This window comes from Hesperophylax consimilis, chromosome 16 (genome assembly GCF_061612785.1).
Source record: "Hesperophylax consimilis isolate HC1 chromosome 16, BYU_Hcon_1.0, whole genome shotgun sequence".
Classification (NCBI taxonomy): domain Eukaryota; kingdom Metazoa; phylum Arthropoda; class Insecta; order Trichoptera; family Limnephilidae; genus Hesperophylax; species Hesperophylax consimilis.
Window position 1 is genome coordinate 27,644,962 of NC_142851.1, and position 21,811 is coordinate 27,666,772.

At 34.0% G+C, this 21,811-nt stretch overlaps 2 protein-coding genes across 4 annotated transcripts; one reads left to right on the top strand and one right to left on the bottom strand.

Annotated features, from left to right (window-relative positions):
* Window positions 1-1,091: 1,091 nt before the first annotated feature.
* LOC149416966 (uncharacterized) lies at window positions 1,092-5,843 on the top strand. Of its 3 annotated transcripts, none has more exons than XM_089640705.1 (3): window positions 1,092-1,651; window positions 2,138-4,539; window positions 4,640-5,843. In XM_089640705.1, the coding sequence occupies exons 2-3, from the start codon at window positions 2,140-2,142 to the stop codon at window positions 5,465-5,467; spliced, it is 3,228 nt and encodes a 1,075-aa protein (XP_089496831.1). In that variant the 5' UTR covers window positions 1,092-1,651; window positions 2,138-2,139; the 3' UTR covers window positions 5,468-5,843. The 3 variants fall into 3 exon arrangements, with proteins under 3 accessions (XP_089496831.1, XP_089496832.1, XP_089496830.1); XM_089640706.1 differs by having other exon boundaries at window positions 1,092-1,440; XM_089640704.1 differs by having other exon boundaries at window positions 1,092-4,539.
* Window positions 5,844-12,283: 6,440 nt separating this feature from the next.
* Window positions 12,284-19,792, bottom strand: LOC149416967 (serine protease grass-like). The gene is made up of 5 exons (XM_089640707.1): window positions 19,678-19,792; window positions 16,923-17,078; window positions 16,519-16,821; window positions 15,918-16,125; window positions 12,284-12,598 (listed from the first exon to the last, which is right to left on the bottom strand). Exons 1-5 carry the CDS (start codon window positions 19,724-19,726, stop codon window positions 12,355-12,357), a joined length of 960 nt encoding a protein of 319 aa, XP_089496833.1. The 5' UTR covers window positions 19,727-19,792; the 3' UTR covers window positions 12,284-12,354.
* Window positions 19,793-21,811: the final 2,019 nt, after the last annotated feature.

Consider the following 21,811-nt stretch of genomic DNA (forward strand, 5'->3'; position numbering starts at 1 on the left):
GTAAAAAACTTAATATCACAAACGCAAGAAAAACGATTTCCTATAATAATTAAAAGCTTAAAAGAAGAAGACACTGAAAAAATAAAAGAGAAAATACAAAAGATTAAAATATCGCAGTTGGGAATTCGAGTATGCGAAATTAAAAAAACAAAAAAAAACCTTATAATAACATGCCCAGAAAAAGAAGACGCAAAAAAATTAAAAGATAAGATAAATGAAGTCGACAAAACCATAATAGCGGAGGTACTTCTGAAAACGGATCCATGCGTAATATTCAAAGGTCTTGACAAAGACTATACCGAAAAAGAATTCTTAGAAGACATCATTGAACAAAACAACGACATCAAAATGATATGTGAAAAATACCAAGACAAAGAAATATTACAAGTTAAAGCCATCATTACAAACAAAAAAACTAACAGCAAAAACTTAATACTACAAACAAATCCCGAAATGAGACTACATCTTATTAATAAAAAAAAAATTCATCTAGGATTCATGAGAATCTATGTAGAAGACTGTAGTCCTCTTACCCAATGTTTCCACTGTCAAAGATTTGGACACACAGCACAAAAATGCTACAATAGAATGAATAAACCAACATGCAAGCACTGTTCAGAAGATCATCCCATCTCCGAGTGTAAATCCCTGGAACTGCCACCCAAATGCGCTAACTGCAACTCAGCTAACAAGAAGAAAGAAATAAACTCCTTGAACAGTAAAATGAATGAAGTAGACCACCGAACAAACAGCGAAACATGTAAGTTCCGATCTTACATGCTTAAATTAGCCAAAGAAAGAATTAACTGAGTATTTCTCAAAAAAAGTGTACATTTTGGAAAAATAAAGTGTGCCTAGAAACAGTTCAAAAATTACACATGTTTTTAATTAATCATACAAAAAAAATATGCACCATTTTGTAGAATAAATATTACACTTTAACATATCGAAGAATAAACATTACAATCGTATTAATTCGCAAATATTTTAATTTTTTAAAAAATATCGATTTTTACCTTCCATACAAAATAAAATTGCCACCCTACCCACCACATTTGTTTATACTTCATAAAATGCGATAATAACGTTATAATTTGTGATTTTTTGTAAGTTTTAGGGTCTTAATTAAATGTAGTTTCTGTACAAAGTAATTTTCTATGGGGTTTCATAATAAATTAATAATTTATGCACAAAAAACAAAATGAGACATAGTCATTTACTTTTTAGTAACTACTCTTTAGTTACGTTTTATTAGTACTTCCACCGTAATTTTTGAACCCATTTGTAAAATTTAACATGGGCAACACTAGCCTCTTTCTGATTAGTTGTTGGTCTGACTTCTCCGCCATAACATTAATTGTTAAAATCAGTAACAACGTGTTTCTTTAGTGGGACCACTATTTCGTAACAGGAAATATTATAGCCTTTTTTCACAAAACGGTAAGTCTTTTTCTACTCATCTTTTTGTAATATGTGCGGAACGAACATTGCTAAGCTTACATATTAACACTTTTAAATTTTATCAAACCATTGACTTTTTATAACATAAATTCTTATTACAATTTCGTAACGTTTGTTATGAATTTCGTAACGTAACGAAAAAGTTCAATGTAAAGCTGAGTGTACACAGTTACAACGTGATTAAGAAAACGTAAGTATATTGTTAGTGTGTCTAGCATTTTTATGAAAGTCTTATCTAAGTTTGGTAATAATGTAATATATTATGCACAATGCACAAATATACATATGTATTTAGATATAATAGGAAAAAAATAAAATTTATTATACCATAGAGCAGATCTGTTGATGGCGCTGGAAAGTAGGTAGGTTGTAATACATAGGATGCGCTGGAAATTCCTGATGGTCAATGGCAGAGCAGGTTTCGTCGGACTTGTATGTTTTATCATCGCGATTATATGGCATTATACATAATGACAAGTACTTGAAGATCAAGCTGAGCCGTCCAATACTGGTTTTATTTTAAATAAGCTTTAGGCACTCATACACACTATCCGTTCTACAGGCGCTCTATACAATATTTATAAGTGCCTTAAGTTTTTTATAAAAGCTTATTTAAATATAAATTTATTTTTATTTACTCTGATAAAACCATAACTACAGCATAACTTTTTTTTAGGAATGCCCCCAAAAACGAATGCCGAAAGGCAAAAAGCTTACAGAGAAAGACTGAAAAAGGAAAAGCCAAATAAATATGAGGAAATCCGAATTAAGCATTTAACAAAAGTTAAAGAAAATATCAAAAAGAAAAAAGAAATTCTTACAGAAGAAGAAAAAGAAGAGCTACGAGCAAAGTGGAGACAAGCCAATGATAAAAGAGCTGAAAGAAAGAAAATGGCTAATCCTATGACACAAGACAATAATACATTTGAAGATAGAAAAAATGATAAAAAAATCCTAAAGGAAAGACTACAAAAGCTGACTGAAGAAAATACTCGATTAAAAAGTCGAAATAAGAATTTAAGACAGTGCTGTAATCGGATGAAAAGGCAAGTGAACATTCTGAAAATATTATTGCATAAACAAACTAAAACTAATAATGATGCTATTTCCATTGAAACTACTGAAACTCCACGGTGTGACGATACACCATTAACGAAATCAAATAGTTTTTTAGAAGAAACTTTACCAAATGTGTCCACGCCAGAAAAAGATAAGGTGAAAAGAAAGCTAATTTTGCTAAATACAATTACAGATTCTTTAAAGACAGAGTTCAATAAAGCAGATCCCAGAGAAAAGAAAGTACTAAAAAAAGTAGCTACAAACCAAATAGTAAATAAACACAAATTAAAAACAGCTATTTCTAATGTTCTTGGGCTGAAAGGAAGAATTAGAATGACGAAATCAAGTAACCAAATTAAAAAGAAATACCAGAAAGAAATCAAAGATTTCTTTGAAAGAGAAGATGTAAGTAGATCTAGCGCGGGAAAAAACGAGTGCATAACGAGAAACAAAGAAAAAGTACAAAAGCGATATTTAATTGAACCAATATACAAGCTCTACAGAAAATACAGGACAGAAGGTGGTAAAGCATCTATACAAACTTTTTATCGGTTCCGACCGTTCTCCGTTGTGAAACCAAGACTTCAAGATAGGAATACTTGTGCTTGCATAAAGCATTGCAATTTATCTTTCAAAGCAAAATCGTTGAAGAAGCTAGGTTTGCTTCAAACATCTGACATTGATGAACTTATGAAAAATGTCACTTGCAGCAAATGTTTCAAATGCATGTACTCCGAGTGTTCTGAATGCAAAGATAAGAAACCAGATATTGATTTGACCATAAATGAAGATAGTCCCGTGCAGTGGCTTCAATGGAAAATGGGAATACATATCTATACTAAAATTGGAATAAAGAAATCTGAAGAAAAGCAGACAAAGAAGTATTCAAAACAAGTAGTGAAAGGAACTGTGATTACATTAGTTAAAGAATTTCAAGATGATGTACAAAAATTTAAAACTCATTACTTCAATGTTTTGCATCAGTACCTAGCATGGAAAAAGTGTATTGAAAACCTTGATGAAGACGAAGCTGCATTGATTTGTGATTTTTCAGAAAACTTTTCATGCAAGCAGTCGGAAGAAATTCAGGCTGTACACTTCGGAGGATCCAGGAATCAGGTCACATTGCACACTTGCGTACTTTACAGAAAAAATGTGAATCCCAAATCCATATGCTCCATATCCCCAAATAATGAACATGGTCCTGGAGCAATCTGGGCTCATTTGGATCCAATAATGAAACTATGCAAATACTTTAACATTAAAAAGATTCATATCTTTTCTGATAGTCCTGCAACTCAGTACCGCCAAAAACATAATTTCTTTTTGTTCCAAAAAAATATAAAAGATTACGGATTTAAATATGCAACTTGGAATTTCTTTGAAGCCTCTCATGGAAAAGGCCCAGCTGATGGGGTTGGTGGAGCATTGAAACGACAACTTGACAATCATATTTCACACGGCAATGATATAACCAACGCAAAAGAAGCATATGACTATTTAATGGTTAATAGCAAAGTAAAAATGTTTTATATAAATGAAAACGACATTCAAAAGATGACCAAAATGATACCTGAAAACATTGTTCCTATAAAAGGTACAATGAAGCTGCATCAAATTTCAACGGATGGCAACACGTCAATTAAATATAAATTGCTGAGCTGCTTTGATTGCAATAAAAATATCTGTTGCAATTGTTACTACACAAAAGAACACGAACTTCTATCCAACACCCTATCAGAACCAAAAGCACAATGTAGTTACATACGTCAAGCCTTGAAAAAACAATACCCACCAGCTAAAAGATTCAAAAGAACAAATAGTTCTACTACGACCGAAAGTGATATCAGTTTAATTTTACGTAGTGATTCAAATCTAATAGATATGGAATTTGAGAATGAAGGTCATTTAAAGATAACAGATGACGGAGAGAGTTTTAAAAACATAGGAGTGAAAGTTGATTTGAGATTAGATATTAAAGAGAAAACGCATTTTAGGATCAAAGACAAGGAAACGCAGGTAAAAATCTAATAATACCCCTTAGAATTCTGAAATTTCGAATAGTATCAATGGGATTATTAATAAAATACACTTCAATGATTATTTTTTTAATTTTTAGGACTCATCAAATAAGGAAAAAGGCAAGAAACGAAAACCCACAGAAAAAGAAAAAGCAACAATGTCATCTTCATCAAAACTTATATCTGCAAACCGTACTTTCTATGATACTGAAATAAAATGCCTCAAAGAAGAAGGATTAATAACTGAAGACGAAACATATTCTACACAACACGATGAAGAAAAAATAAAAAATAAAGGAAAAGGAAAAGGAAAAACAACAGTAAAACACCAACAAGTTATAGAAGAACAAAAATATCCCATTGATATAATACAAACAGATGACACAGAAAAACAAAGTAAAGAAATAAAAAGTCATATGATAGAAGGGTTAACCACTGATTTAAATTCAATGCCAATAATTTTTTTCGACGATTTAGTAACTGACGAAGTTATAATTACAGTTGATAAATATTTGTCGGATGCAATAACATTTAATGAAGCAGAATTTAATTTCAATAATTTTGATGACAACATCGGAGATGTTATAATAGGAAATAATAATGCCATAGAAAATAACACTGATATTGAAAATATGAATAATGAAAATGAAATTGAAGATTCTCACAAAATCAAAGATAAACCATGTGGAGTGACTATTCTTAAAAACGAAAAACTGGAAAATATCCATACAAAAAAGAAAGTGGTTCGTAAGGGCCTTATCTCTAAATCTCTATCACTAAATGACTATATTCATGCGCCAAAGCGGAGTGATAAACCAAAGACTGAAAAACTGACTGTGAAACCAAATGTGTCTTGGAAAGATTTCAATTATTATAAAGATGAGGAAGAAATTTATAAAACGCTAATGGATAGTGATTCACACTAAATAATTGTATGTTATTAAATTTTTAATAGTTTAAACAGTGCCTGTTCTTTAACTTCTTAAGATTTGTTGAATATCGTGTTAGGTACTTAAATTTGGGAGCTGATAATTTGATTAAAAAAAAAATATTTGTACTCCCTTGTTTTTTTTAAGCCCCTTACAACGGGTATAACAAAATACAAGTATTTGGGTCGTGAGTTTATGTATGTTTGTAGTATGTACAATAAATAAAAAAGTAAAGGATAATTACTTACATTTAAAAAAGACGACAACAAATTAAATTTAATAAATAATAAAAAAAGTAAAATAAAATTTGCCATTGTGTAAACAAGCCTTATGTTTACTATTTAGTTACGTCTTATGACTATTTCGTAACACTATTTCGTAACTACATTTTCGTTACGTACATTTATTTTGAGAAATACTCAACTACGACATTGAATAAAAATCTTTTAAATAATTTTGTAAAATACAACCGAAAATGCATTAAATGGATGATTTCTTAGGTAACGAATTAGATTTAAATATTAAAATTCAAGAATATGAATATATATGTACCGATTCGTGTAACAAAATTATTTCTAAAAACATCAATGATATAATTATTATGCACATAAACATCCGTTCAATTCAAAAAAATTTAGATGAATTAATTCTAAAAATAAATAATTTAATTAAAAAACCGGACTTTATAGTGTTATCCGAAACATTTACGAATGCTGAGTCACCGACTTATCACTTACCTGAGTACAACTATATTTCTACCAAAGTAGACATCAATAAAAATTCGGGAATAATAATATTTGCAAGCAATAAATTTAGTATTGTTAACATAATAGAACATCCAATACACTTAGTAAACTGCATCGAAGTACATTTCAAACTCGGCAAATCCATATACCATCTAATAGCTATCTATAGAACGCATGGCTCGAGCATTATTACATTTATTAATGACCTCAAATACATATTATTAAAATTAAAAAATAAACTTTGTTTCGTCGTAGGAGATTTTAACGTTAATATTAATGAAAAAATAGAAAATAGTAACAAAAATGAATACATCAATTGTATGACTGAACAAAATTTTATATCTTGCATAAATAAAAATACTAGGGAAATAAAAGAACATACTCCATCTTGTTTAGACCACATTTGGACAAATGTAAACATTAAAGATCTTCACAAAATAAAATCAATTGTTTGGAAAACTAACATAACTGATCATCACTCATGCTTACTTCTGTATAATAATAATATTAAACATAAAAAACATAATTTAATAACCAAAAAATCAACAATAGATATGACTATTCTCTCTGAAAAATTAAAAAAGGAAGATTGGAATAATGTTTTAAACAGTGATGATACTGAAATTTGTTCGACTAACTTCGAAAATATTATGTCACAACACATTAAAAATTCTACAACTGAGATAACAACATACATAAAATCAAAATTAAGATGTTTAAAACCTTGGATTACCAAAGGACTTATTATATCTATCAGAAATAAAGAAAAACTTTACAAAATAACTTTAAAAAATCCCCAAGATGAAAAAACATATATTTTCTATAAAAAATATAAAAATAAATTAACATCTTATATTAAAAAAAGTAAAGAAGAGTATTTTAAAAATAAAATATTATCTTCAGAAACTAACCATAAACAAATGTGGAAAACTGTTAATTTCGCCATAGAAAATACAAAAAAAACACAAAACATTAAGTACATTGAACATGATAAAAAAATTATAGATGCCAATATACAGCCTAAACAATGTGCAAACATATTTAATTCCTTCTTTGCAAATGTTGGGAAAAATCTTGCGAAAAATATTCATAAGCCTTCAAACCAAGAAAACCATAAAAATAAAAATATACAGAAACGTAATATACTTTCAATGTTTGAAACAACAACAGAATGTGAAATCTCGAAAATAATAGAAAATATGAAAGGAGGTTCGTCCCCCGGTTTTGATTCTATTACGACACACATGTTAAAAACTATGAAACCTCACTTAATAAAACCTATCACTCATTTAATAAACTTAAGTTTAACAAATGGAATTTTTCCAATGAACTACAAAACCACAATAATCTCACCTATTTACAAATCTGGAGATCCACATCAAGCAACGAATTATCGCCCAATATGTCTAATTTCTAATATAGGAAAGATCTTTGAAAAAATAGTAAAAAAACAATTGGTAAATTTTCTAGATAATAATAAAATATTACACAAAAACCAGTTTGGCTTTATAAAATCACTCAGCACACAAGATGCTATTGCTAACGTAACTTCATACATTTACGAATCATTAGATAAAGGTAAAAAATGTGCGGGTATATTTATTGACCTTAGAAAGGCATTCGATAGCATATCCCATGAGATGTTATTAAAAAAATTGAATAATATTGGCATAAAAGGCAACGCAATTAAATGGATCACCGACTACTTAAAAAACCGTCCTCAAGTAGTAAAAATCAATCGTGTTTTTTTTTTTATTTTTTTTTATATTTACTCCACACAGGAGGCCCTGAAGAAAATAATTTCCCTCAGGGCCTATGTCATCTTTGGGGATGCTGTGTGGAGGGTCTTTTTGTGGAGAGGAAGGAGTGAACATGGGTCTTGAAGAGTCCCATGTTGTAGGAGGGAGGAAACACAGAGGCCGGCAGTTCGTTCCACAGCCGAGCTGTTGAACTTAAGAACGAATCATAGAAGCGACCCGTTCTCATGTGACAAGTGTCAACTGTGTACAAATGTTGGGCGCGCGTTTGGCGTGTATCCCGACTACGCACCGGTGCCGAAGGGATCAATGACGCTAGTTCCTCAGAGCATCTTCCATTGTAATACCGATAGAACAAGGACAGCATACCTACCTGACGCCTGTGCTCTAAAGATTGCAGTCCGTTTGTTAAGATTGGGGAATCTATCAAACGGACCGCCCGTTTCTGCACAGAGTCAAGGGATTTTTTCAGGTATTTTGGGGCTCCAGACCAGAGATGGCTGCCAAATTCGACAGTAGGGCGCACTTGCGATTTGTACAGGGTGAGCAGTTGTGTACTATTAAAGTATCTGCGGGCCCTGTACAGTACGCCCAGCTTCTGAGAGGCCAACTTTACTCTAGCTTCGATGGAGCCCCCGTACCTGAGCTGGTCACTTATAGTTACACCAAGCATATCAATGGAAGGCCTGTTCGGAAGATTGCTTCCGTTGAAGGAGACTAGATTATCATTTGGATCCCTTTTAGACGTAATCAGACAGGATTGGGTCTTTGAAACATTAAATTCGACGAGATTATTTTTACCCCAGGAGGAAATACTCTCGAGATAACCGTCCATTCTCTGCTTCAAAGCCCTCCGAGCCGTTGGAGTTTGTGTGCCTTTTGGGGGCTTGTCAAACAAAAAGCTATCATGAACTGTACTGTCATCCGCGTAACAATGAATCGGTGCACATGTCAGAAGGTCATTGATGTGCAACAAAAACAAAGTCGGAGAGAGAACCGATCCCTGTGGGACGCCAGCATTTATGGAGTGCGAGGAAGAGGTGAAACCGTCAGCAACCGCCTGAATCGACCTATCCCTTAAAAAGTCAGCAATCCACGTACACAGGGATGCGGGAAGTCCGTAAGAATGCAATTTGTTGACAAGTCCTCGGTGCCAGACCCGGTCAAAGGCCTTGGATATGTCTAGTGCGACCGTTTGGGTCTCACCGTGACGTTCCAGGCACCGCCCCCAAACATGCGTCACATACGCGAGAAGATCACCGCACGAGCGGTTCCGCCGGAATCCGTATTGACGGTCGTTGATAATTTTGTTCTTCTCGAGGTATGTGAGCAGTTTGTCGTTGATCACACGTTCCATCACTTTGGACAGAACTGATGTGATCGCTATGGGGCGGTAGTTGGCCGGGTTGGAGCGGTCACCTTTCTTGGGAATAGGGTGAATTACCGCTTTTTTCCAACCAGAGGGCACAGTGCCACACTTCAGGGACATTTTGAAGAGCTTTGTCAAAACTGGAACTATTTCCGCAGCACACCTCTGCAATACCAGGGCAGGTATTCCATCAGGTCCACTAGCTTTGTTAACATCGAGCCCCCGTATGACGTGGAGTACATCCCGATGCCGGATCCTCAGCTTTTTCATATAGAAGCCGCAGTGAGGAACCGACGGCGGAACAGCACCCCCGTCGTCGAGGGTCGAGTTTTCCGCAAACATTTTCCCTAAAAGGTTTGCCTTTTCGGTGGCGGTGTTTGCTAGTGAGCCGTCAGGTCTGGTAAGAGGTGGCAAACTGGGTTTGCAAAAATTTCGACCTATTGAGCCCGCAAGCGACCAGAATGCTCTGCTGCCATGCGGGCAGGCAGCCAGCTTTTTGCTGATCTGCAGGTCGTGTTCGAATTTTGACCTATTGATGATTCTCTTGCATTCCTTTGCCGATTTGTTGTATGCTGATCTGCTTTCGGGCGTTCGAGATGTGTTGTAGGCTCGGTAAGCCGCGTTTTTTCGTCGAACTGCTTCGGAGCATTGTCGACTGAACCACGGCTTTGAGCCCACACCAGTTTCTTTAGTAGTCGATTGTATGAAGCCATCCATCGCCGATTTGATGACTTCACCAATCTCCTGGGCACATCTTGAAGGGTCCGAAGTCCGAAAACAAACAGCTGACCACGGAAAAGCATTGAAATGGGCCCGCATACCGAACCAATCTGCTGACCTATAGTGCCACACTTTTCTCCTCAGCCTCTCATTGGTTGGTCTGAGGCTAACGGGGATTGATGTCGTCACTAGGCAGTGGTCAGATGATCCCAGAGGCGCTGTGACGTCAATCTTATAACCGTGTGGCACAGTAGTTAAGAATAGGTCTAACAGATTGGAGCGGTGAGTCTGGACATCAGGAACCCTTGTAGGCTCCTGAACCAATTGCTTATATGTTAATAGTGATCAAGAGATTACAAGCTTTGGAATCCCCCAAGGTACAGTGCTTGGACCAATTCTATTTACTATATATGTAAACGATATTTTTTTTCAACCCTTACATGGTCAAATTACGTCATACGCCGATGATACAGTATTAATAATAAGTGATACGAATTGGGAAAATGTAGAATTAAAGGCCACAGAAGACATCAACACGCTCAAGAATTTTTTCGACACTAATTTACTGTCACTTAATAAAGAAAAGACATTTGTAATTCCATTTGCAATCCATACAAATGATACTCCTAAAAATTTTAACATTGTCATACATAATAATACTAAAATTCACAGCCAAAACTATTGCAAATCAAACTGTACAGTACTAAAAACAACAAATAAAATTAAATATCTAGGAGTATTGATAAAAATCTGAAATGGAAGGAACAAATATGTCAAGTAGTAAACAAAATTAAAAAATTAATATATATATTTTTAAGAATTAGAAACTTTCTGTCGATAAAAAATCTATATTTAATTTACTATGCCTTAGTTCAATCCACTTTACAATACGCTATTATTAGTTGGGGATCCGCGTATAAATGTAACCTTCTTCCAATTGAAATTATACAAAGAACAATTATTAAAATTATATTAAAAAAATCCTTTGACTACCCAACAGAACGCCTGTTTGAAGAATTTCAAGTACCTACATTTAAAGACCTATATATTAAAAACTCATTAATCCAAATTATAAAAGAAAAAGATAAATATCAATTTTTAAATGAAAACAGAACGCGACTTAGACATGTTTTTCTATGCCCAAAACTAAATACGTCTTTTGCACAACATCATTATACTTACCAGGGAAGAACTTTTTTCAATCGTCTACCAGAAGAAATCAGAAGCATTAATGATAAAACCCGAATACTGCTCTCTGTCAAGAGACATTTTAAAAATATTCTGAAAAAAAAACTACTGTCACTTAATTAATCTCACAAATATCCTTAGTTTTCCATAACTTCCTTTCTTTTTTAAATTTAATAAATTAATATATTATCCTTCACTACTATCAAAAAAAATACTACAGCAAACATACATTTATGTAAAAAGAATTATTTAAGTACTAACTAACAACAACATTTATGTACACTCCCCTTCCATACACAAGCAAATGCTTTCAATGGAAGAGTAGTAAAAAAATACAAGATGTAAAATGAATTATGTACCATGTAAACATATTATTAAAAATAAAAAATAATTACAAAAAAAAAAAAAAAAGGAATTATAAAATGTTATAAAAATAATTAAAGACAGTTAGTAGTAATACAGTTTTCGCATGATTATAATAAAAACAATAAAAAAAACTAAGATGTTAGGATTATTTCACAAAATAAAAAATGATGTTCAGTTTAGTAAGTTGCATTTTATGTGTTTTCAAGTTACACTTGAAAATGTCTACATCTCTAGAGGCATTGCGAGTTTTACAGATACGTCATATTAAAGAGTTTTACGCATATTTGGCTTTACAGTGTGGTATTCTAAATAAGTCGTTGGATCTGGTGTTGTGTTCAGGGTAACGAAATGCAATCTTTTCTAGCAGATATGATGAATCAACAAGACTGTTCACGATTTTGTATAAGAATAGGGCATAAGAAATTTTTCTGAGTTTGTATAAAACGGTAGGGTCCAACCGATGATCGCTAAAGCGATACGATAGGTGTTTAATAAATTTGGATTGGATATATACTTAATACTTATAAATGATAGTTAGTTTTACCCAATTTTTAACGCCTTTACCCACCGTGCAGCTCTTAGGGGAGTGTCCTGTTATGCCCCGATTTATAATTATATGTGTATAGTGTATTTATTTATTTATTTTAATTTTTATTACAAGGTTTTCCTTACACGCTTCACTAGACAAAGTTTGTTCTGAGGCTTTGATTTATTGTATAGTTTGTGTTTAATAAGACTTCATGGCTCCAGTTGGTCAAGAATCCAGTCCATGTAGTGGGCAACGTTGTTGAAGACGTCGTGGTCCTCTTTCTGGCCGCACAGCGCGAGACCTGTGGTGGAAACCCCGTACTGCACCCACCTCTGGGCCACCGTGTCTCCAAACACCAAGGTCTCTTTGTACACCAGCGGGTCGCCACTGCCTTTGAAGCAGGAGTTAGCGGTGCCACACAGTTGGTGGAAGGTCTCTTCTGAAGAAACCACTCTGGAAAATAATTACTTGTTAATAGACTCTTTAATGAAAGGCAATATATTTATTCGTTACTAGCTGTACCCGGCCAAGCATTTGGTTTAGTCTGTTGGTGCAGACAAAGAAACAATAGCGCCCATTAGTGAGCTTAAAAATGCTAACTTTAAAAAAAGATAAAATGTAAAGAAACGATAAATAAATATATTTTTTTTTTAAAACACGCGTCTTTGAATGCAACGATGTGTCAAAATTTCAAACTATTTGGTGAAGAACTTTCGGAACAAACGAACATTTACATTTTTATTTATGTAGATTGAAGTGTAACCAGTCTGAATTTAATATTGTTGCAATTCCTACTCACACCCAACGTATTTCCCTTTTTATGTGATGAGTTGTATTAACATTTAGCCAGTGGAACACCATAAAACCCGCAATTGGGGAATGCAGGATGTGGCGGCGGCGTTGAATAGTGGTAAAGAGAAGGTTATTCGTATGGTCGACAAACATCTATCAATTTAAATCAACACCAAGAGTATAGTAATAATATCTCTCACAGAACTGGTTGCTTTTTTTAAATACAGTGGTGTCGCGAAGCTGCGACTCCACTATATTATTTTTAGAGGTGGTGTGATATGCCACACACCCAAAGGACCAGTCCCAAACTACTCCGAATGATAGGTTATGGGACGATTTTATGCATCCGACGAACTCGATGGACAGTGCAATAATCAAAAAGGTATAAATCTGGGCTTCTGGAGCACAAGATAAGCCCAGATTGGAATGCAGGAAAGATGGACTCACCCGTTGATGACTATCACACGTCTCCAGGAGTTATGATTGATTTCACTTCACAAAATATATGTATAACCGCCCTGTCTGATATTAATTATCACTCCGAACTCTGATAAGCAACTGACGCCACTTGTCTGATTTTACATGTGTCGCAACAATATTTTTACTATGGTGACATTTTTGGGATGGGTAAAAGGGTAGGTAGGACATTTGCAGGATTTTGTATTGATATTACTCGTACACTTGTCCATTAAGCCTGTGGATGCATACCCAACAATCCCCTATATATTGCGCGAACATACAGGTATAATGTGATACAACTAATAATAACATTATATAATACAACATAAGAGAAGAACGTGTAGGAGACGATGTATGGACATGACCTAACGACTATTACAAATACCTATCTATCTATCAACAGTGAAACAGTGTGATGATTAGTTGGTTAGTTAGTTTTTTTTTTTTTTTTTTAAATAAACACAAACATTCCCGGGTTATGAATAACCTGACAATATTTGAAAATCTCCTACTACCACCACAGTAAGCTGAAAATGTTGCTTGTGTAGTGATGGAGGACTTAGCCAGCCGAGGAATTGAACACACTACGCCCGAGTGAGACCCAAGCGCGATGTCAACTCGGCCACTGACCGGTCTAAGTTATTTAGTAATATAACTTAACATAAAAAAGGTGGAAAAGTCGTTTTTTAAACCCGCGACCTTTGGATACACAGCGAATGAGCTTACGTTCTGTCGCAGAGGTCGTCTTGGTTAATATTCAATTAAAAATACATTTTCTTTGACTCTTGTATCATGCTTAGACAATCTGGAGCAGTCACCTCTTAACCCACTGGTGCCTCCCCTAACTTTGTGAGGAATTTTAGCACAATCCTGATGCTCTCCTTCTAGTAAACCGGGAATCACTATATTTCCTTTAGAGTCTTCAGGAGTTTCTCCCCTTCGAAAGTAGAAGAAGAAAAAAATGTCATAGATAACATTTTAACCTATATTACCTCATATTTACATTTTTAATAAAAAAACTCGGATGAGATATTAATTTAAAAAACTACATAAATCAATCAACTTCAAAGTCGTTTTTATTTACCAAAAAAACTGGTTAGTGAATAAAATAAAAATATTATCCAACAAAAGAGTATTTTAAGTATGCTAACTAAACAAAATATGTGTCAAAATTCTATGATTTATTTGATTTATTTTCCTAATATATAAAACACTGTCATTTTACTTTCAATTTTATTCCACGGCCGAGGACCGTCACGAACGGACTTACCTATCGGTCTTCTTGTTGGTTTAATAAAAGATCAATAATTTTAAAAGGTGAACTGTTTACTAAACATGAAGGACGCTGGTCCTGATAACATTCCTCTAATCCTCTTATCACAATGTTTACCAGTCTTGACTTCCTGATCCTCTTCCTAAACTTTTAATTTATCTCTAAAAATCGACACTTTTCCAAAAAAATGCAAAACAAACTTCTTGACTCCAATCTTTAAGAAAGGTAATAAATTGGATATCTCTAACTATAGACCTATACGTATGCAGTCGTTAATCCCGAAATTATTTGAATCTGCTTTGCTTTCTAAACTCGTCTGAGATCAATAAAATAATTCCGCACCGTCAACATGGTTTTATAGCAAATAGATCTACAAACTCAATTACATATCAAGACACTGTACTCGATCTTGAAGAGGCTGTTGATTTTCCTACAGAATTTCGCTATTTCTAGCAGCCCTCTGAACTTCATCCACATAAAATGGTGTTGAAAGTAGGGTTTTCTATTATTTCATTACGGAACCTTAAACCGCCAAAATTGTGCAATAGTACACATTTGCTGGTAACATTTTTAAAAACGTTCGTAATACTGACCGGATATAGAATACCAACGGATTTACCGTTTCTATTTAAACGATTGCAATTTCCAGTAAGACTGTCTTTTTCAATTACCATTAATAGGTCACAGAGCCAAATATTCAATGTTCAAGGCTTAGATTTGATCGTTGAATGTTTTTTACATGAATAAACTTATGTAGCCCTTTCACGTGTAACTTCTAAGCAAAATCTGTTTGTGCTGTCTAAAGAAAAAATAGCTGTAAACGTTGTATATAAAAACATTCTGTAGGTAGTTGCTAAATAAAATAAAACTTAGATATTTACAGCTATTAAAACCTAATACACTGGCTAAATCGTTAAACTGTGCAAAAATGAATGTTGTGCAATAAAATATTCATAAAAAACAACACACATATATCCATTATTTTTTTAAAATTATTGCTAAATGTTTTTTTAATACTGGACTATAAACTGTCAATGTCAAAGCGCCAAAAAATGGATCGTATAATGCATGTTTATAAATCGCTTGGACACTTATGACAACACATTAGTACATTGCACCCGTGCAAAGCCGGGCGGGTCGCTAATAAATAAATGATTAATTTTCCCTTAAGCAGTGGCAAGCAATGGCAATCAGTTTCCTTATACCGTCGAATACTTTATGAAAAACTTTTCATCGCAACCATCTTACCCATTCTTAATTATACGGCTACAAATTTCCGTTGTAGTAATGTTTTCTTCGAATTTGAGAAGGTCATCCCTCAATATCGACTCATTAAATGGATTTCGTCTGTCCTTTCCTGATTTGCCGAAACTCCATCCGAGCCTGGTGAACTGTTTTCCTTCCAAGACTTTCTTTTGCAGCTCTCGTTTATAGGGTAAGCAAACTGGTATTATTTCTGAAATTGTCAAACTGAGACACTTGATTTGGGGAAATTTTCTTTATATATTTAGGAATCTATCAATTAATTTCTACTTGAATCCGTTAAGGGGTTATTAGAAATAATAAACAATTCATAGTAATGATTCAGAGTTCTAGGTAAATTTATACAAATTCATAGGAATTTTGTGGAAAATACTGCTTAGATATATTGAGTGGATTTTTTCAATATTTGATTGACAAAATAATGCTACTTTTTTTTCTCTCGGGTTTATTTTCACGTAAAAACTGATCAATAAAACATTTATCCAATCGATCTCTAGCATTTCTTTACTCCCACCATTATTTTATAAACAGTCCAACACTAGACCCTTGCGGTACTCCCAAAAAATAAAATAAATTATCTACACACCTTCAGTCATGTCAATTGGTTTCTCCAATCTGATTAATCCAATGTCATTCTTGACATCTGGTGAACCGTTTCTTTTGCTGCCTATATATCCAGGATGGGGAATCACCTTCTCAATGCCAATGTCTTGTACAGGCGGGGTACACTCAGACTCATTGGGACAGTCGCGTTCAGTTGAGATATAATGTTCTCCCAGCCTGACTCCAGTCAGATATCTCCCGTTGAGGTTGGTAATGCAGTGAGCCGAAGTCAGGATATAGCGATCATTGATCATGCTACCAGTGCAGGTGAACTCAAGAACGGAATCTTAAAAAAAGTGTTTTGTATGTTTTTTAACAGCATTAAATTTAAAAGACATAAGAAAAAAGAAAAGGGAATGGAGGTACCATTGATAATTAACATTATACCTTTTTCAGTCGCGATGAGTGCAACCCAAGGAAAATCCATGGCAAGCGTTTTATTTCCCAGATAGATCCTACCTTGGAACACTTCCCCGCAATCCTTGGAGATAAGAGGCAGATTCCTGTGAGGATCATCTCCCTTTGGGGCAGCCGCTGCAGCATCTACATTTTTAAGAAACATCATTAATTGTAAAAAATTACGTAATATTTTTTCAATCGGCCGCCTCTTTATTAATCATTTATCATTGCGATAATAGTGTGTTACAGTCAAGGCCACATTAAAAAAACTGTACTACTAAAACGACGCTACTCCCCATCTCAAATATCATGCATAATTGATTTCTCCACTAAGATTTGTAGCATTGTTAAAAGGAAACAAACAGTTTGTAAATAGCCTTTGTGATGTCTGTATGAATGTGTGTAAGTGCAAGCGAGATAGCATGCTTGCGAGATGCTATAAAAGGCGATGCATACTAGGATTGTCCCTCTTTTTTTACAAACAACTCCCCAATAAATATCAGTACAAGATCAAGTATCATTATTGTGTACGACCTTCACCCGCTACAATAATACTCCATACATTACAGCCTTGAAACTTTATATTTCATTGTAAAATCAGTGAAGAATAAATAAACAAAAATTTTCGAAAAAACAACTCTCTGCATACTTCATCAATGAGGACGTACAGGAGAAATCCTTAGGGAGATCAACTGTCGAGGGGCCAACTGTCGGGGGATTGACTGGGGGGGCATTTGACCGGTCAGTGGCTAAGTTGACATCGCTTCTGGGTCCCAGACGAAGTGTTTTCAATTGCTCGGCTGGCTAAGTCATTCATCAACAACAATACAAGCAACATTTTCCGCTTACTGTGATGGCAGTAGGAGATTTTAATGTTGTCCGGTTATTCGTAACCTGGGAATATTTGTTTCTTAAAAAAATAATAACAATAACCGTAGTGACCTGAGGTCCTACTGTAAAATGCGTGCTGATAACGGTGCAGTAACCAGTGAAGCTAGCATTAGTAAATAAAACCATTTGAAAAGGATAGTGAAGTATTTTAAAACAAAGGGGACTAGTAGTTAGTAGACGTCGCATTAAAATCAACTTTCAAATTTTCTCTAATTTAATAAATCAAAACTTGTTGTTGATGCAACTATTTTCCTTTAACATTGTCCTTGCAATTTTTCCCATCCTATTCTACCTACAAGTACCTGTCATTATCCGACTATACACACGTTTGTGTGACATTTTACAACAATAAACGTAACTGACATTATTACCAAAATACTATAACATAAAAGAATAAAACATATACACGCAACACAAAAAACTATATAAAACACGCAACACGCACAAACACATATATCACTATAAATGCCGATTTACATTCTCTTTTGATATTTTTCTTTTAGTGTTATAATTATATTTTAATTTTTAATCTTTATTTTTTATTTTAAATTTATCTTTATTTTAATGTTGTTTTTCTTTTCTTTTATTTTTTTTTAAATGTATAAATTCTTAAATTATAAAATGGGGGCCTCAGCACGGGTAAACAACCCAGTGAGGCCAACATTACTAAATTGAAATATGAAATATTGTAAAAAAAATGTATCAACAATAAAAAAAAAAATAAAAAAAAAACCGCCAAACCAGTTTATTGATGGAGCCTGTTTGATTAATATCTCTTTGTACAGTGCTTTTATTGATATCAACTCGGGGTAGAAGGCTGTGCAGTGAACATATTCGGTTCCCTCAGTGTGTTTCTTATCCAACATGGATGTTATGGAAGCTTGTGTATGAAATAAATCATATCTCCTGTGAGTGAAACCAACCATCAACATCTTTGAAGAACATCAAAGGGGTAATTTGGATTCCTTCCTTACTCCATGTTCACCATCTCCAACCATAGTTGTGTCAACTCCAAAGTTCACAATTAATTTTTACAGTCCTCTCTTGGTTCGCCTATTGCGATCACACCTGTTAAAACCAAAATTTACTCAGAAATCAAAATATTTGTAAGTAGGTACCTTCTTAACAATAAACATTTTACGTGACGTTTTTTTTTATTTTCGTTAAGGAATCATACAATTTGTCCAAAAAAATTTAACCATCTCAATGCATTTCTTTTTTTAACTTTCTTCATTGCGGTAGTTACCATAATATTGATTTGTTATGATTTGACAGCTCTTAGTAATAACCACGATCACACGAACTCTGGCGGGATAAAGATGTAGTATCTAACAAGGCCACCATTTTGAACCGGAACCGGTACGTAACGTAATAGATGAAAAACCAAATGGTCGAATTAAAACAGGACTTCGCTATTCTGCCAATTAAAACTTTCCAACTAAAAATCAATTGAAATTCGCTATTTCTGTACAACAAAATAGAATCTAGAATCTAGATGCTTTTGTTTAAAATCCACTATATTTACATTTCGATGGGTAAAAAACTTTAGTCGTGAACGGAAATGGACGCAACAGACGGGAACAGAATCACAAACAACTTGTCGTTAAGTCACGATGGTTTTACATAAGAATGACTCAAATGCCTTCGGGTGCAATTATACTGAGTCAACAATGCATACATTACACACACAGTATAAAAACTATACTACCTGCAGTAACAGAAACAAGATTAAAATCGGAAGCTCATTCGTTGGTCAAAAATTCAAAGTTGATTCAGCATAGTCTGTGTTATTTCAAAGCTTCCCATTATAAATTTTAACTACTCTTTTATAACCTTTATTTCAAACACTTACTGCAGTATACTGCACCAACGAACAGAGTCAAAAACCATGTATGTTCCATGATAAATTAAACACATCCAGCAACTTCAATTCAGTTATTAAGACTACTACTGAATTAGTATTTTTTTGTTGGCCCCATACCAGAAACCAGAGAATAACTGGTTTCGGCATAAGCCGCCTGAAGTTCTCGGAGTTATAAATAATTAATTTTAGTTAACCCTTTCAATACCAAAGAAAAAAAATTATATATCCTAATTTTGTAAAATAAATCGCCCCGTATTTAACGTATCGCCTTTGAAGGATTTTCCTATTGGCGTTTATTTTTTCCAGGTCCATGATTTTTTTCTTTATTCCAGCCACAAATACCGTAAATATAATGACAGATGCCCTTTCGGCTGTTTTGCTTGGACCATTGGATCCATTACGCCTGTGACAGACCATTCCCATTGGCAATGGCTTGCAATTATTTGTTACCCTTTATGCTACGCATAAAACATTGTCTTATAAACATTAGTTTATCATTAAAAATAATATTAAAATATTTAGAAACAAAAACAGTTTGTTTTTTATCTATTATATTGCGCTACTAACAGATTTATCTTCTTATAACAGACTTACCTTCGATTTTTAGTGCGGGTAAATGTTGATTTTTAATGAATAAATTATTATAAATCCATCCCTTTAGCGATATTGCAGAACCTCTCGAGTCAGCTTCCAACATTGTTTTGTACTAGATTACCCTGAAAATTAATGCATAATATAAGCATTCCAAACACTCGTTAGTACCTAGATTTGATAAGGTTGGTAATAGATACGCAGATGTTGTCAATCTATTTAACTGCATGATACAAGATGGCTATACTACTACTACCATATCTTCTCAATCAATATTAATTTAACCCGAGTCTACTTGTACTTATATATTATATTTTGTATGTGCTTGTGTCTTCTACTTTTATATCCTTCTAGAGCTTGTATTCATTTCATACTTTCTGTAAAAAAAAAAAAAATTAAAAAAATGTACTTGCGTGCGCCGGGATTTGAACCCGCAACTTCCGGTTTGCTAGTCGAGAGCCTTACCCTTACCACGGAGGCCTTCAAATGATTGTCTTTAGAATTTATTTATTAAAATGTTATTTAAATGAATTATAGTTACTTATTGATTGTATATTTTTTATGAAAGTTTTAACTTATTGGTATTTCAATTTGTACAATGTCTCGCTTTTCTGTACAACAACCGAGAACAGGCGATATCTATTAAAAAACAGTATTCGTATTCGTGTTGAGGTACGTACTATGTTGAGGACTGTGTTGACTTGCTGAGCGCTAGTCCTGAGTGAGACGATTGTTAGATTAATTTCATACAGGTCATACATGTATTTCTAACTACCTACGTGTCTAGCTCAATGTTATTTGAGTTCTTCTTGAAAGTGATGATCGTTTCAAAAAATGTTAATGTTATGTCAGACCATAGAGGTAAAACATTTCTTCTATGGTTTGACCTCACGTAAAATCCTCTAGCATAACTTTACTCAGAGACATACTAGCCATGTGTTTTTTCCTTGTGTTGTTATAACTAGAAGGTACCTAGTGTAGGTGGTCATTACTCAGTGACTTGCATTACCTTGCAACTTGCATGCACATTTTCTAAGGCATTAAGGGGGTGACAGATTACGCTATAAGTTCAGAACGTTTTATTTAACTCCATATTGCTCGCCATAAAATCCAATACAGACCTGTCACACCTAAAAAGATGATGTGTTATAAGTGTGGCGTAGCGACGATATGCGATGTTATCTGCTAGCCAGGCTATATTTGAAAATTATGCGACACCCTCTCCACCTATGATAGGAGAAGGGGTCAAAACAATTTGACTGTCATCTGTCAAAGTGACAGATCCCATACAAAGAAATGATATTCAGCGGCAGTTCCCCAATTGTTCTGACCCCCTCTCATGAGTAAGATTATAGCGTATTGTGTCACCCTAACATACAGTACGTATACGCCACACCCAAATTATAGCGTAATGTGTCTAAGGCTTTATTGACTGTATACCACTGATATGATCACCCACCTACATTGATTATTATTCGCCCTTGCTTGTTTGTCATTATGATTTGTTTTATTTAATAGCAATAAAAATATC

Excerpts from the sequence above, each read along its gene's own strand:
- LOC149416966 (XM_089640704.1), top strand. The coding sequence starts at position 2,140 with ATGCCCCCAAAAACGAATGCCGAAAGGCAAAAAGCTTACAGAGAAAGA. Across the intron at positions 4,540-4,639 it reads TCAAAGACAAGGAAACGCAG|GACTCATCAAATAAGGAAAA; the intron begins GTAAAAATCTAA and ends TTTAATTTTTAG.
- LOC149416967 (XM_089640707.1), bottom strand. The coding sequence starts at position 19,726 with ATGGAACATACATGGTTTTTGACTCTGTTCGTTGGTGCAGTATACTGC. Across the intron at positions 17,079-19,677 it reads CGTTGGTGCAGTATACTGCA|ATGCTGCAGCGGCTGCCCCA; the intron begins GTAAGTGTTTGA and ends TTAAAAATGTAG. Across the intron at positions 12,599-15,917 it reads AGCCGTATAATTAAGAATGG|AGTGGTTTCTTCAGAAGAGA; the intron begins GTAAGATGGTTG and ends ATTATTTTCCAG.